Below are 14093 nucleotides of genomic sequence, written 5' to 3'. Positions count from 1 at the left end.
TCCTGTCATTTACCATTCTTCATCCCACTCCCTCCTAATGAACCAGCCTCCTTCCAAAGGTTATCTGCTGGGAGAGACCAAAGAGCTGCCCAGGCACTGGCCCCAGAACCTTGGAAATGCATACTCATTGGCTCCCATTGTGACTTCCCTGGGTGTTCCTAAATCTTTAGCCCCCCAGTGTTTGTCTTTGAACCTTGGTTCCCTGGTTCATCTGCCCTGGCCCTCTCTCCTCTCCAGGACTTATTACCCACATCCCCACTAGACTGCATGGCTGGTAGGAGGCTCTGACCCCCATCATCACTTTTGCCAGTGGGGAGGAGGGCAGTGCCTACCTCTTCCAGGCCTCTGTCACCAGGAAGAAAGATCAAGCATCTAATTCATGCTAGTTTTGTATTTTCTCTACTCCATTACAAGTCTCCCAAAGATGGGCTCCATTTCTTTTTCGTCTTTATGTCTCTAGTGTATAGTCTCACTCATAATGCACAGAGCAGTCCTCAAATATTTGGTGGATAAATGAATAAGGGAAAGAAGTGACCAAATATAATATGACCCTCAAGAAACATGGACTCGACAGTCTACAAAAAGGTTAAAAGTCTTTCTGAAATGAAATTTGTGTTCTGTTAAATATAACATTAATATTCTTAACTAAAATTTAAGTATAACCAGATTTAACCTGCAACTGTTTTTCTGTGGTTCCCAAGAGATGACAGCTGCACCATAATAAAAATAGTGTTGTTTTCAGAGTGATCCTGGTGGGTAAAGGACAGTTGGTAGATCAGAGCTAGGCCATCTTCACTCTATCTCCCAGCCCTGAGGACTTATATATATTTGGAAGGCAGTATGTGCCAATGGTTACATGCACAGAAAGATCTGGATGTGAAACCCAGACTTTCGGCCTACTTGCCCAGCAACCAGGGACTAACCTCCCTAAATGTCCATTTCATGGTCTAGAACTCCCAGTATTGTTGCACAGAATGGATTAGGTCACATGGACACATGCTTGGCACAGGGCCTCCAAGAGGAAGCATCTGATTGATGGCAGCAGCTACCATCACTTCATCAATCTCAAGATCCATTAGTAACCCCCAGACCTTCACCTTCCAGTACCCATGCCTCTGAATAGCCCCTTCCTTCTTTCCTTCCAGGTTTAGCCACGTGGCTTGCTCTGATTAATACGACATTAGTGAGTATGATGCAAGACAAAGCATGATAGGCACTTGCACATTGGGGCCTATCCTCCTGGAATTTCCCTTTCTGGATTTTGTTAGCATATAAGAAGTTCAGGCTACTGATTTAGAGGCCACATACAGAGAGGCCCCCAAAAATGAGAGACCATCTAGAATGTTCCCACCCATGATGAGCTTACAGCTGAGGACAATGCACAGGAATGACCCCCAGCTAACCCATGTGGAGGGCAGATGAAGCATCTCCACTGAGTCTTGCCCAAGTTTAGAATCCGGTATAAACAAATGGTTGTTTCAAGCCACTGTGTTTGGGGTGGTTTGTTATACAGCAATAGATAAGTAAAACTGTAGAGAAGGGACTGGATTCAGGCAACAGCCACAGAGTAAAAACCATTGGTCTGTCATTTAATACCCTTCTCTAGACAGATGACCCAGCCACTCCTAAACAATAAACCACCGTATAAAGTAAGAAGCACAGTTTATGTTTTCTGTTCTGTTTTCACCTCCAAGTAAAACATACACATAAAATCATTTAAATTAACCTGAGCCTGAAACAAGTACTTTACATCTGTCTTGTTAAATTTCCCCTCCTTCCCACCCCAGAATGCCCTGCCCTCACCCTGAGAGGATCTATACCGCTTTCCTCCTCAACCACGCATCTGAGAGACGGGCCACCTGCCTCATGCTTTGTCAGCCACCTGGGATCACTGGGAAAATCTCTCCCATTTTTGAACTTGTCAGAATTCTCTAAATTGCTTCAAGGGTTTCGGCTACACATTACCACCCTCGTTACATTAGAAGTTTTCTCCTCTGCCCCATCTAGGCTTCCCTGTGGCCATAATGGGCTTTGGGTCTGTTTCAACAGATAGTAGTAGTAGGAATGTTAACCTGAGAGAAGATCTGGGTCAGCTTCCACCTTTGCTTCATTAGCTGTGTGACCTTGCACACAACTCTTTCCTTCTTTGGATTATAAATAACCCATCTATAAAGTTAGAAGGGAGACTAATGCAGGGGTTCTTGATCTAAGCCCACAGATGGGTAATACTGTGTGTATATGTATGGACACATATCCATGCAATTTTCTGGGAAGCATATCCAGAGTATAGATCAGATTCTCAAAAGGGGTTTGTGATGCAGAAAAGATTAAGAACCCCCAGGGTTCAATGACCTTCCTGTCCAAATATCCATTTGGGGGTTCTGTGCCTGACATTTAATGAGCTACGAGTCCTCAAATTCAGTCCTGAGTCTCTTACTCTTCCATTGTTCTCCTAGCTGTTTTGATAACACAAAGCTGTTTCAAAAAAGCGAAACCCAATCTATGCTGTTGGTGAGGCCCGTGTGTCTGAAGTCAGCTGACACCAACCTGGATACAGAAACAAAGCCCCTGCCTCCCGTGTGGCCATCAGCAGGTGTTTTCTGTTGCAGACTCTATCAAGCTTTCAAGCCAAAATGTCTTCCACATTTCCTAATTGGATCCTCAACTCATCCATAAAGTTGAAATTCTCAAATGTGAGTCCCTTGTTTTCTAATGTTTCTGACTTTGTGCCCTTTCCTTCCCCTTATCAGGTTGAGGAAGCAGAAAGGAGAGTGGTTGAGAGTCTGGGCCCTGGATCTGGGCTGCCTGAGTTCAAATGCTGACATCACTGCTTACTAGTTGTTTAACATAGGGCGAGGCACCAACACTCCAGTTTCTTCCTCCATACTGGGGATACTGCCTATCGGACAGACTTAGTGTGAGAATTAAATCAGAGACTCTATAGAAAAGGCTTAGCATAGAGTAAACACTCAACAAATGTTAATTGGTATCATTACTAGGTTTTTCTGTCTACAGAAGGAATGGTGAAATCAATTATTATGCAATCGGCTTCAGGGGATATTGATGTAAAGGATCTCTGGCCCTCTGAAGAAAGGCAAACTCAGGCTAAACGTCCCCCATTTCTTATACCCCCTTAAATACAGATCAGGCTCCAATGGAGGATCTGCTGGGCTCTCAGTATGAAATTGTTGGCAAAGCCCACAGGCGCCAGCTGGAATGCAGATGTAGAGGCACGCTCCTCCCCTGCTCACTTGCTGTGCTGGAGGTACTATCGCTTTTCCAGTCTCCTCGCCTCAACTCTGTTCTTGGGGGGAAGACGCTTTTCCTGGGGCCGCTTTCATAGACTCCAAACTCCACCTTCCCGGGCGGGTGCTGTGAGTGCCGAATTGGGACCGTGATCTCCAAATCTGGAATTAGAGGAAAGAGAGATAAACGTCAAGGCACCAGACTGCCCAGCTGCTCAATCTCCACCTGCCTCCCTGGGCTGAATCTGGAGGGTGCCTGGCAGGGAGGGGAGGGGAGAGGAGAGGATGGGAGGGGAGGGGAAGGGAGGGGAGAGGAGAAGAGGGTGGGGAGAGGGTGGGGGTCCTGCCCAATTCAACACTGAAACTCCACAGACTCCTGTGTGGCCATCGCTGTGTGAGAGAGGAGGGAGGTCAAGGCATGTGAGAAAGCCAGACAAATGCTTCCATTCCAGGCAAGCCCACAATTAGGGAAAGGTCTGGGGCCACAGCTCTGCCACTCCGCAGCTATGGGACATGAATTACTTCCCTTCCAGAGTGGTACTCAGGAACACTGTTGATCTGAATAACTGCTCATCCTGTGTACCAGGCAGAGTTCCGTGAGCTTCCCCACACCCATGAAATAAATACCATTATCATCATTCCCAAGAAAAACTTATTACGGAGAAGTAGCACACAGCTGGTACGTGGAACAGCTGGGATTTGAACCCAGGCTCCAGAGGCCAGGCTCCTAACCACTATTTATACTACCTCTGCATCCCTCAACAAATGTGGTCTGGGGGCGTGGTCTACAACTGGCAGCAACAACCCAGAAACTAATGAAAGGAGGTCCATCAGCCCCATAAAAGATTTTGAGACTTGCAAGGCTGCTCAGTGGCTTTGGACCTGGCAGACTTAGAAACAAATTATTTCTTTGTTTTGCACAGCATTAAACTGGTCTCTTTACTGACTTAGTCCTGCCCACTAGTTGGTCTTTCGTCCTCCCTAGATCTCCACCCCTGGGTTCTCTGAGCAAAAAACAATTCTTGCTGATGAACAGAACAAAGTATCTGTGGGTTCCCATGTCCACTCTCTCCCAGAGGGAAGTGTGAACATCAGGTGGGCTCGTGTCACGGGGCTCCCTTGGTGCCCTGAACATGCCCAAGCCCTGGGGGCAGGGCCTTTGGGAGAGGTGGAAGCTCCGTGTACTTTTGGGTGGCATGTTCTTATCTTAATGGTACTACTTCCTCCTCCGCCTCTCCTCTTCTGTGGGATGGGTATGGCCAGAAGTTCAGGGAGTCCAGGAGCAGAGGTAGCTCTGCTGGCAAAGCCAGAGGTGAAGGCAAATGGGTGAACAGCTATAGGAGAGAGGAAGTTTGAGCACAGGGTGGACAGAGCCTATGGGAAATACTCCACACAGAGGAGGTTACAAAGTTGGACTGTGGTTTACATGGACCTCACACGTACCTCACCCTGGAGGCAGGTTCCAAGAGCAGTGTTTGGTTCTAGGATTAAACCAGCTTTCTAGGTCTCTGTGTGACACGATCTCTCTCACATTCTCACGCTCTCCTTGCTTCAACTGAGCAGTGCAATCGCCACCTGAGCCTAGAACTACTTGGGCAGAGACCAGCCAGCCATACCTGCATGTGGGTACAGGCCCAGAGTATCTTAGAGCCCAAGCAGGTGGCATCCTTTTTTTCCCCCTCAGTTTTGACGCCCCCCCTTTTTTTTAACAACACACTCTTAAAGGGAGGTTCCTATCTGCTTAATTCACTTTAATGTGGCAATTTTCTACCCTCAACCAGTTCTATGAGGAAGGAAAGTAAAATACATAGGAAAAAAATTTGAGAGTCAGAAGTTCAAAAAAATCAAGTAGAGCCAGTCTAAATGTCTACAAAATCCTGATATTCCTGGAAGAAAGAAACAATGCCAGGAATGGTGATCAGCATTATATTACATGGTACATTTCCCAGAGCGTGTCCCCATGGGTCATCATACCTCCTCTGAACTTCACTTCTTCCCCATGCAGTTGGTAAATCAGGTGTAACCATGGATGAGGAAACTGAGGCACAGAGTGGTTAAGGGGACTGTCCTGGACCGTAAAGTGACTCTGATTGGATTGGAGGGATTGGAGCCCAGGCTGCCTGGGACCCAGCCTGCTCCTCCCTGTCCTGCCCCAGACGAGCCCCAGACATGCCCCAGACACACTCAGAACACAAATATGGACTGTCTTCCTTGGGGGTGTCTAACAAGTTATGGGCCATGACAGGCCCTCTGATGTCCTTCAGAACCATCAGCGTTCTGTACCAGCAGGACAAAATAATTCCCCAAGACTGAAGAAAGACTAGCAAGTTATTATGAACAGAATCTTATTACTTATCCTTGGTGTTCTAACCCAAATTAAAGAAAAATAGTCATCATTTTTCTTTTCTAACACAAATGAGCTTTCTAAATAAACAGAGTCAGCCCTTACGTTTAGAATGGGCTCTGTTCCTAGAAAAGGTCCTCTATGCAGAAATGCCATTTGTCAACCCTAATGTTCCTACAGATTAATGTTACCCTGTGTCAATGGTTTCTAAATGCTTTTCTTTTCTGTTTTTTGTTTGTTTGTTTGTTTTTTGTTTTTGTGGGGGTGAGGGGGAAGCAGAGTTATTTCCTCTGGTAAAAACAGAAATTCAATGTGGAAAATATATTTTTCTTCTTTTTTTTTTTTTTAAGGAGCTGCAATGGTCAAAGCAGAGTAGGTTGCCTTAAACTCTGACACAATCCTAATCTCTTCCCCTGCTCTCCCCTACCCCATGCCCAGTGCCTACTCTTTACTCCCCATAAGCACACAGAAGCACCACTGAAGCTTACTCAGTGTGAAACAGGCAATCACACGTTAGTATGTCACTAAATATACAATTGAGTGAGGCCCAATGATAAATTGTATGTTATTTATTTACCAAAATAAATAACAAAAATGAGGGGCGTCTGGGTGGCACAGTCAGTTAAGCATTCGACTCTTGGTTTCAGCTCAGGTCTGATCTTAGGGTTGTGAGATTGAGCCCTGTATCAGGCTTCGTGTTGACCACAGAGTCTGCTTGGGACTCTTTCTACCTCTCCCTGTGCCTCTTGCCCCTGCATTCTCTCTCTCTAAAATAAATAAATAAATCTTTTTTTCTTTCTTTTTATTTTTCTTTTTTCTTTTTCTTTTTCTTTTTTTATGAAAATGAAAGGAAACTCTTGGGGCTGATGGGTGGATTGCCTGTTGTCCCCTTGTTTAGTGTCAAATTAGATATGGCTGGGGCAGCCCCGGTGGCTCAGCGGTTTAGCGCCACCTTCAGCCCAGGGCCTGATCCTGGAGACCTAGGATCGAGTCCCACATCGGGCTCCCTGCATGGAGCCTGCTTCTCCCCCTCTGCTTATGTCTCTGCCTCTCTCTCTCTACCTCTCTGTATCTCTCATGAATAAATAAATAAAATCTCAAAAAAATTAGATATGGCTTAATCATCTAATAGTTATGACATTAATTAAGACCCCTAATGTAAAAAGTAAAAATACTTAACACCTCCCCCATAAAATTCCTAGTCAGGGGGTCTTCTTGAAGAGGAGAGGGGAAGGGAATCAAGGGCATTTAACCAATGTTCCTTTGAAAAAAATGTAGACATGACCATTGTCATGTAGAGTACAGATACAGGTGAGTATCACTTATTCAGAGCCTGACTAGCTTTGGGTGAACTCTGTATAATGTTACAAAACCCAGCATTCTAGGGCTGGACCTGGGATGGAAAGTTCCAGCCCAAGTGCACACACCGTGGGAAGCCCTGCCTGAGAGGACACCAGCTTCTATACAGGTGGTTTTTAGAGTGCTTCCATGTGCCAGGCATTGCGCAAGGCCCCAGGTATACCCTAACTTGTTCAGTCCTCATAGAAACCCTAATGAGGTAGGCACTTTTATTTGTGCCCCTTTGCAGATGAGGACTGTGGTTGGGGGATTTATCTTGTCCATGGTTCCTCACTAGTTAGGAGTGAGCAGTGGCTAGGAACTTGACCCCAACCCCGATGGCCCCGGACCCATGCCTATTCCCCTTTACTCCTTGGCCTGTGTGTGTGTGCCTTGCTTCAACATCTGATTGGGTGGTAAAGGTGTGATGACACCCAGTGGGCTCAGTTCTGGAGTGCCAGCTGCCCAGAACTCATGATTCCAACATTATAACACTCTGGCCCTCAAACACCTCACACACCAACAAATCACAGCTTTTTCGAGGCTGCCTGTGTGTAAAAGCGTGAAATGTTTCATTCAGTCAAGGCCTCTATCTTTGGGTTCATGTGTTCTAATTTTTAAAAGCACCTCATCCCTTTTCTCACCTAGAACCTATTGTCTGACCCTAAGATCACTACTTAGATCTTGAACCAGATTTTCTGCCTTCTCTTGTTTCTCCTCTCTTCAGCCAGGAGGGCAAACAAGTGTGAGCTTGAGTAGTGGAAGCATACATTTAAAAACTAGTAACTCAAGCAGACATCTTAGAATGACCTTTCTGACCTTCTGCCATGGTTATAACCTCTGTACGCCTCTTTTCCCAAAAGGTCAAAATCATTGACATTCACCAGGCTAGTACCATCTGCAAAATACTGTGCTAGGCATTGTGGAGCAGACTCTAGCTGGGAAAATTCAGACCTACACAAATAAAAGACTAACTCATAAACTACCCAGTGGTGAAGATCATGCCTTATGGGTCTCTATCCCTGACAGAGAGTCTGATACTCAGTTAAGTGTTTATAGAATGAATGAATGGTGTTACCAAACATTTTATTCCAATAGAGATTTCTTGAGCCTAATCAATGTACTGTCCTACATGCTGGGGATTCAGCAGAACCCAGAACAGACAAGCTCTGCCCTCATGGAGTTTATGGCAGTGACAGTGAGGGAATGGGCCAGAAGATAATCATGAGAACAGGCACATGAGATGCTTCCAGTCTGTGATATGTGAAAAGAGGGTGAGCAAAGGCACAGTGAGTGCTGGAGGGCTGCTCTGGAGAGAATGTAGAGAAGGCCTCTCTGAGGAGAACTTAGAGCCAAACTCTGAAAAACAGCCAGTCAGTGAAGATGTGGGAAAAGTGGAGGGTGGACAACTGCAAAGTGCCTGGGGAGGGCTGCTCTTGACTTGTTAGAGCAACAAAAAAGGAGTCCTTTGGAACTAGAGCATGGGGTTAAAGGGGAAAGTAGAAGTGGGCTCAGGGGTGAGATCGCATAGGACTCTCAGGCCACAGTGGAGAGTGTGACTCTACTCTGGGTGGAACAAGAGCGCCTGGAGGGTTTTGAGCAAGGGACTAGCAGGATCTGATTTTTTATTTTTAAAATTTTTAAAAAGATTTATTTATTTATTTAGACACAGAGAGAGAGAGAGGCAGAGACACAGGCAGAGGGAGAAGCAGGCTCCATGCAGGGAGCCTGACGTGGGACTCGATCCCGGGTCTCCAGGATCACACCCCAGGCTGCAGGTGGTGCTAAACCGCTGCACCACGGGGCTGCCCCTGATTTTTTATTTTTAAAAGGTCATTGGCTACAGTTTGGAGGATTTTTTAAAATTTTTTTTAATTTTTATTTATTTATGATAGTCACACACACACACACACACAGAGAGAGAGAGAGAGAGAGAGAGAGAGAGAAGCGGAGACATAGGCAGAGGGAGAAGCAGGCTCCATGCACTGGGAGCCCGACGTGGGATTCGATCCCGGGTCTCCAGGATCGCACCCTGGGCCAAAGTCAGGTGCCAAACCGCTGCGCCACCCAGGGATCCCCAGTTTGGAGGATTAACTGTAGAAAAGTGAGAGTAAACACGGGGAAATGATTGAAGAGGCTCTTCATTCATCCAGGAAGAGATGATGGCAGCTTACCTGCAGCTGTGGCATGAAGAGAGTCAGAAACGATCATATTTAAAATGCATTTTGGAGGCAGAACCTCTGGGAATTGGGAATTTCTGATGGTTTGAATACAGGATTGAAATGATAGCAATCAGAGGTAGCAAAAGAGAAGTGCCAGATGAATGGAAGGGACAGTAGGTCTTATAAATGCTCAAGTGGGGAAAGGGTACAGTGGCCTAGAGTGGCCCAGGATGGCCTCACCAAGCAGGGGCTACAGAGCTGGGTTTTGCAGCCCAGGAGTTTTCATATAGGTGAGAAAGAAAAGGTATGAGCAAGGGGCCTGTGGCAGGAATATGTCATTTTCAAAGACTGGGGTGTTACCTGCCTGGCCAGGGTCATGAGAAGTCAGGTTATTGATAGCAGCTGGAGATAGACTGTGGAAGTTATACATGTTCTTAGTCCTTTATTTAATAGGGCTCTACTCAAGCTCTGAGAGCTTCTGAAAGCCTTTTATTGCCAGCTCTACTTGGTATAGACTAGCCAAAATAAATCACCGAGACTCACCATTCCAGAGGCTCTCAGTAAGAATATGCAATATAGGCAAATGCCCATCACTGCTCTGGGGTAGTGGTGTCGAGAAGCCTGGTCTTCAGTGTACACAATCAGAATGCATGGCCCTGCTACTGGACCCCTACTACACATGGCAAGGGCCCTGCTACACCTGAGGCCTGCCTTCTGAGGCACTGTATGGTGTGGACACCAATGATGCAATTCCCTGCTTCAATCAGAAACAGATACTATGTGAATGAGGGGTTTTTTTCCTTTCTCTCTTCAAAAAACATGTCTTCCTAAATGCCAAGGGAAGGGTCAGGTACCTGGGGGAAAAGTTTTGTCATTCTCTGTGCGTGAGAGGATGGGGGGAATACAGAAATCAATCCATTTATTCATTTGTTGGCATGTCTTATGTGGCAGGTACTGGAGACACAGAATAAACAAGACAAGGGCACCTGGGTGGCTCAGTTGGTTAAGCATCTGACTCTTGGTTTCGGCTCAGGTCATGATCTTAGTTGTAAGATCAAGCTCCCCACCGGGCTCTGCATTAAGCATGGAGCCTGCTTAGAATTGTCTCTCCCTCTCCCTATTGGGCCCCCCACCCCCTGCATATGCTGTCTCTCTCTCTCAAAAAAAAAAAAAAAAAAAATAGGGATCCCTGGGTGGCGCAGCGGTTTGGCGCCTGCCTTTGGCCCAGGGCGCGATCCTGGAGACCCGGGATCGAATCCCACATCGGGCTCCCGGTGCATGGAGCCTGTTTCTCCCTCTGCCTGAGTCTCTGCCTCTCTCTCTCTCTCTCTCTCTCTCTCTGTGACTATCATAAATAAATAAAAATTAAAAAAAAAAAATAGACAAGACAAAGCCATTGCCCAAAAGAACATCATAGTACAGTGGGGTACTCAGATCTGTAAACAGGGTGACAGGCACCAGGCAAGCACTCTGCCCACTCAGGCCACTGCAGAAAGAAGAGTTAGGGACAACAAATCATGGCAGTCCCCCACAATGCAGCACCCCCAAGAAGCTACATACCTGCCTGCTTTCCTGATTTTTGCTTCTCTCTCTGTCTTCGGGTAATGCTGTCTCTTAGCCGTTTAAGATTTTCCTGGAAAAAAATTTAGTTAATTTTAAAAGTATATACCAGAAATATACCCTCTGGGCAATAGAGTTTCTTCCTGATTTTATGCTGTCTGCAAGATACATGTCATTGTAATAACATCTCCAGCATGCAAATGAGGCTGAATGCATTCACAATCAGTCCCCAGAGACATTCAAGTACTCTTAGACTATCCATTGGAAGAAAGACAGTCTCTTCAATAAATGGTGCTGGGAAAATTGGACATCCACATGCAGAAGAATGAAACTAGACCACTCTCTTTCACCATACACAAAGATAAACTCAAAATGGATGAAAGATCTAAATGTGAGACAAGATTCCATCAAAATCCTAGAGAAGAACACAGGCAACACCCTTTTTGAACTCGGCCATAGTAACTTCTTGCAAGATACATCCACGAAGGCAAAAGAAACAAAAGCAAAAATGAACTATTGGGACTTCATCAAGATAAGAAGCTTTTGCACAGCAAAGGATACAGTCAACAAAACTCAAAGACAACCTACAGAATGGGAGAAGATATTTGCAAATGACATATCAGATAAAGGGCTAGTTTCCAAGATCTATAAAGAACTTCTTAAACTCAACACCAAAGAAACAAACAATCCAATCATGAAATGGGCAAAAGACATGAACAGAAATCTCACAGAGGAAGACATAGACATGGCCAACATGCACATGAGAAAATGCTCTGCATCACTTGCCATCAGGGAAGTACAAATCAAAACCACAATGAGATACCACCTCACACCAGTGAGAATGGGGAAAATTAACAAGGCAGGAAACAACAAATGTTGGAGAGGATGTGGAGAAAAGGGAACCCTCATACACTGTTGGTGGGAATGTGAACTGGTGCAGCCACTCTGGAAAACTGTGTGGAGGTTCCTCAAAGAGTTAAAAATAGACCTGCCCTACGACCCAGCAATTGCACTGTTGGGGATTTACCCCAAAGATACAGATGCAGTGAAACGCCGGGACACCTGCACCCCGATGTTTATAGCAGCAATGGCCACGATAGCCAAACTGTGGAAGGAGCCTCGGTGTCCATCGAAAGATGAATGGATAAAGAAGATGTGGTTTATGTATACAATGGAATATTACTCAGCTATTAGAAATGACAAATACCCACCATTTGCTTCAACGTGGATGGAACTGGAGGGTATTATGCTGAGTGAAGTAAGCCAGTCGGAGAAGGACAAACATTATATGTTCTCATTCATTTGGGGAATATAAATAATAGTGAAAGGGAATATAAGGGAAGGGGGAAGAAATGTGTGGGAAATATCAGAAAGGGAGACAGAACGTAAAGACTGCTAACTCTGGGAAACGAACTAGGGGTGTTGGAAGGGGAGGAGGGCGGGGGGTGGGAGTGAATGGGTGACGGGCACTGGGGGTTATTCTGTATGTTAGTAAATTGAACACCAATAAAAAAAAATTAAAAAAAATAAAATAAAATAAAATAAAAAATAAATAAATAAAATAAAATAAAATAGGAAACTAACCTTTATCTATAAAAAAAAAAAAAAAAAGAAGTTGTACCTGAAGAGAAGACACCCTTTCTACAACAAAGAGTCTCCCCTCCTCTCTGGCTCCTAGCTCCACGCTCTTCCCAGCCTTGGCACCACCACCCTCCTCCTTATAGACTCCTTTAGCCAAGCCAGTCCCTTCCATGCTCACACACACTCCATGGACAGGATCTGCCTCTGAGACTCTGTTTTCATACCATTCTTCCAACCGTGAGAGGCAACGATTCCTCTCCATGAGTCTGTTCCAGGTCTGGGTCCAGATCCAACTTCCCTCTTAAACCTCTCCAGCCTGCTCCAGTCCTTAGTGACTACACCTGCCATCTGGCATGAGCTATGCAGCATTGCCCAGTGCATCTGTGCAGCTGTGTGGCTTTGGGTGTATGTGTCTTGTCTCTCCAGAGAGACTGTGCACTCTCAAGAGGCAATACAGCAGGCCTTCTACTTTTCTGAAACCGTGCAGTTGGGCCTATTACAGTCATTCAACAAATGTTGAAATTTGTTCCTATTTTAGTCAGTAACAACTACCTCAAAGTGTTTGAACATCCTAGAGAAAATGCCCCAGGGACTAAGGTCTAGACAATGAGAAGGGTCCCATGAGAGAGTCATGGGAGGCCAGACTGGGAGGGGTGTCTGAGCCGTGACTAGAGCTGAGGCTGAGCTGGGTCCAGGACGAAGCAGGGAAACACTGGAAGGCGTGGGCCAGACATAGCTTTCAAGTCTGACAGTGTGGAGGCGACAGGAGCTGGCAGCAAAGAGATCTACCTAGAGACTTTGTGGGAGGCCAGATGAGAGGCACAGAAGTTGGCATTGGGGCAATGGAAAGGAAGGAGCAGATGCAAGAGGAAGAGTGTCACAGACCAGGACCAGGCAAGACAGCAGCTGACTGGATACAGGGTTGTGAAGGAGAAGAGCCCAAGGGAGGTAAAGTCTGAACCTCGGTGTCCAGAAGATAACAGTGTATAGAAATAGGGAGCCGGGAAAGGGAAGCAGCCTCTAGATATGGATTGTTGCTGAACTTGCTGGGGGTCGTGGGCATCTCAGCAGGACACACCTAGCTGGTGGCTGCAAAGGTGGAATGGGAAAGGGAACATGGACTCAAGAGTCACCTGCACCCTTGGGCGCCTGGGTGGCTCAGTCTGTTAAGCATCTGCCTTTGGTTCAGGGTCCTGGGATTGAGCACCATGTGGGGCTCCCTATTCAGTGGGGAGTCTGCTTCTCCCTCTACCTCTGCCTGCCACTCCCCCTGCTTGTTCTCTCTCTCTCTCTGTCAAATAAATAAATAAAATCTTAAAAAAAAAAAAAGTCACCTGCCCAGAGGACCTGAAGGGAGCCTGGGTGGTGCCCATTCACAGGAGGGGAGGTAAAAGAGGCAGGGAAGTGGACAGAGGCATGGAAGATAGGGCAGCCCAGGGAACGGTCTTCACACCCACCGGTCTCTGGGTGGGGGATGCTCTAGAAATGCCAAGAGGCTCTCCCGGCACATAGTGGCATCAGCTCTCCTAGGCTGGAATTCTCTACCCTGTCAAATATGAACCCCATTTGTCTGCCATACCCAAGAGTTCTGGACCACAGGAGAAGCCTCTTGGATACAGATAGAGATGGACAGCTGACATTTGTTATACGTTTACCAGGTGCCAGGCATGCCAACTCCTTTACAGGGTTGACACTGTCCAGTGTTCTCCCTTCACATTTGAGATGGGACACAGACAGACAGGGAGGCCCAGGTCATCCAGCCCCAAGTGACAGAACAAGGATGTAACTCGGGCTGCCTGCCCCGGAGCCCTGGCACTCTTCACTACCATGCTACGTGGGCATGTGACCTGGCCAGGAGAAACA

General features: G+C 46.3%; 1 protein-coding gene across 3 annotated transcripts in view; it reads right to left on the bottom strand.

Moving 5' to 3' along the window:
* PIK3AP1 (phosphoinositide-3-kinase adaptor protein 1) overlaps positions 1 to 14093 on the bottom strand; it is a 120647-nt gene that overhangs the window by 12061 nt on the left and 94493 nt on the right. For all 3 annotated transcript variants that reach the window (XM_077878164.1, XM_077878163.1, XM_077878166.1), the window contains 2 exons: positions 10650 to 10722; positions 3252 to 3407 (listed from right to left, as the gene is read on the bottom strand). In XM_077878164.1, coding sequence (XP_077734290.1) covers positions 3252 to 3407; positions 10650 to 10722 — 229 coding nt within the window. The remainder of the gene's footprint in view (positions 1 to 3251; positions 3408 to 10649; positions 10723 to 14093) is intronic.

This window comes from Canis aureus, chromosome 29 (genome assembly GCF_053574225.1).
Source record: "Canis aureus isolate CA01 chromosome 29, VMU_Caureus_v.1.0, whole genome shotgun sequence".
In the NCBI taxonomy this organism is placed as follows: domain Eukaryota; kingdom Metazoa; phylum Chordata; class Mammalia; order Carnivora; family Canidae; genus Canis; species Canis aureus.
The sequence above is the reverse complement of the archived record's forward strand: the minus strand, read 5'-3'. Positions and strand labels throughout refer to the sequence as shown.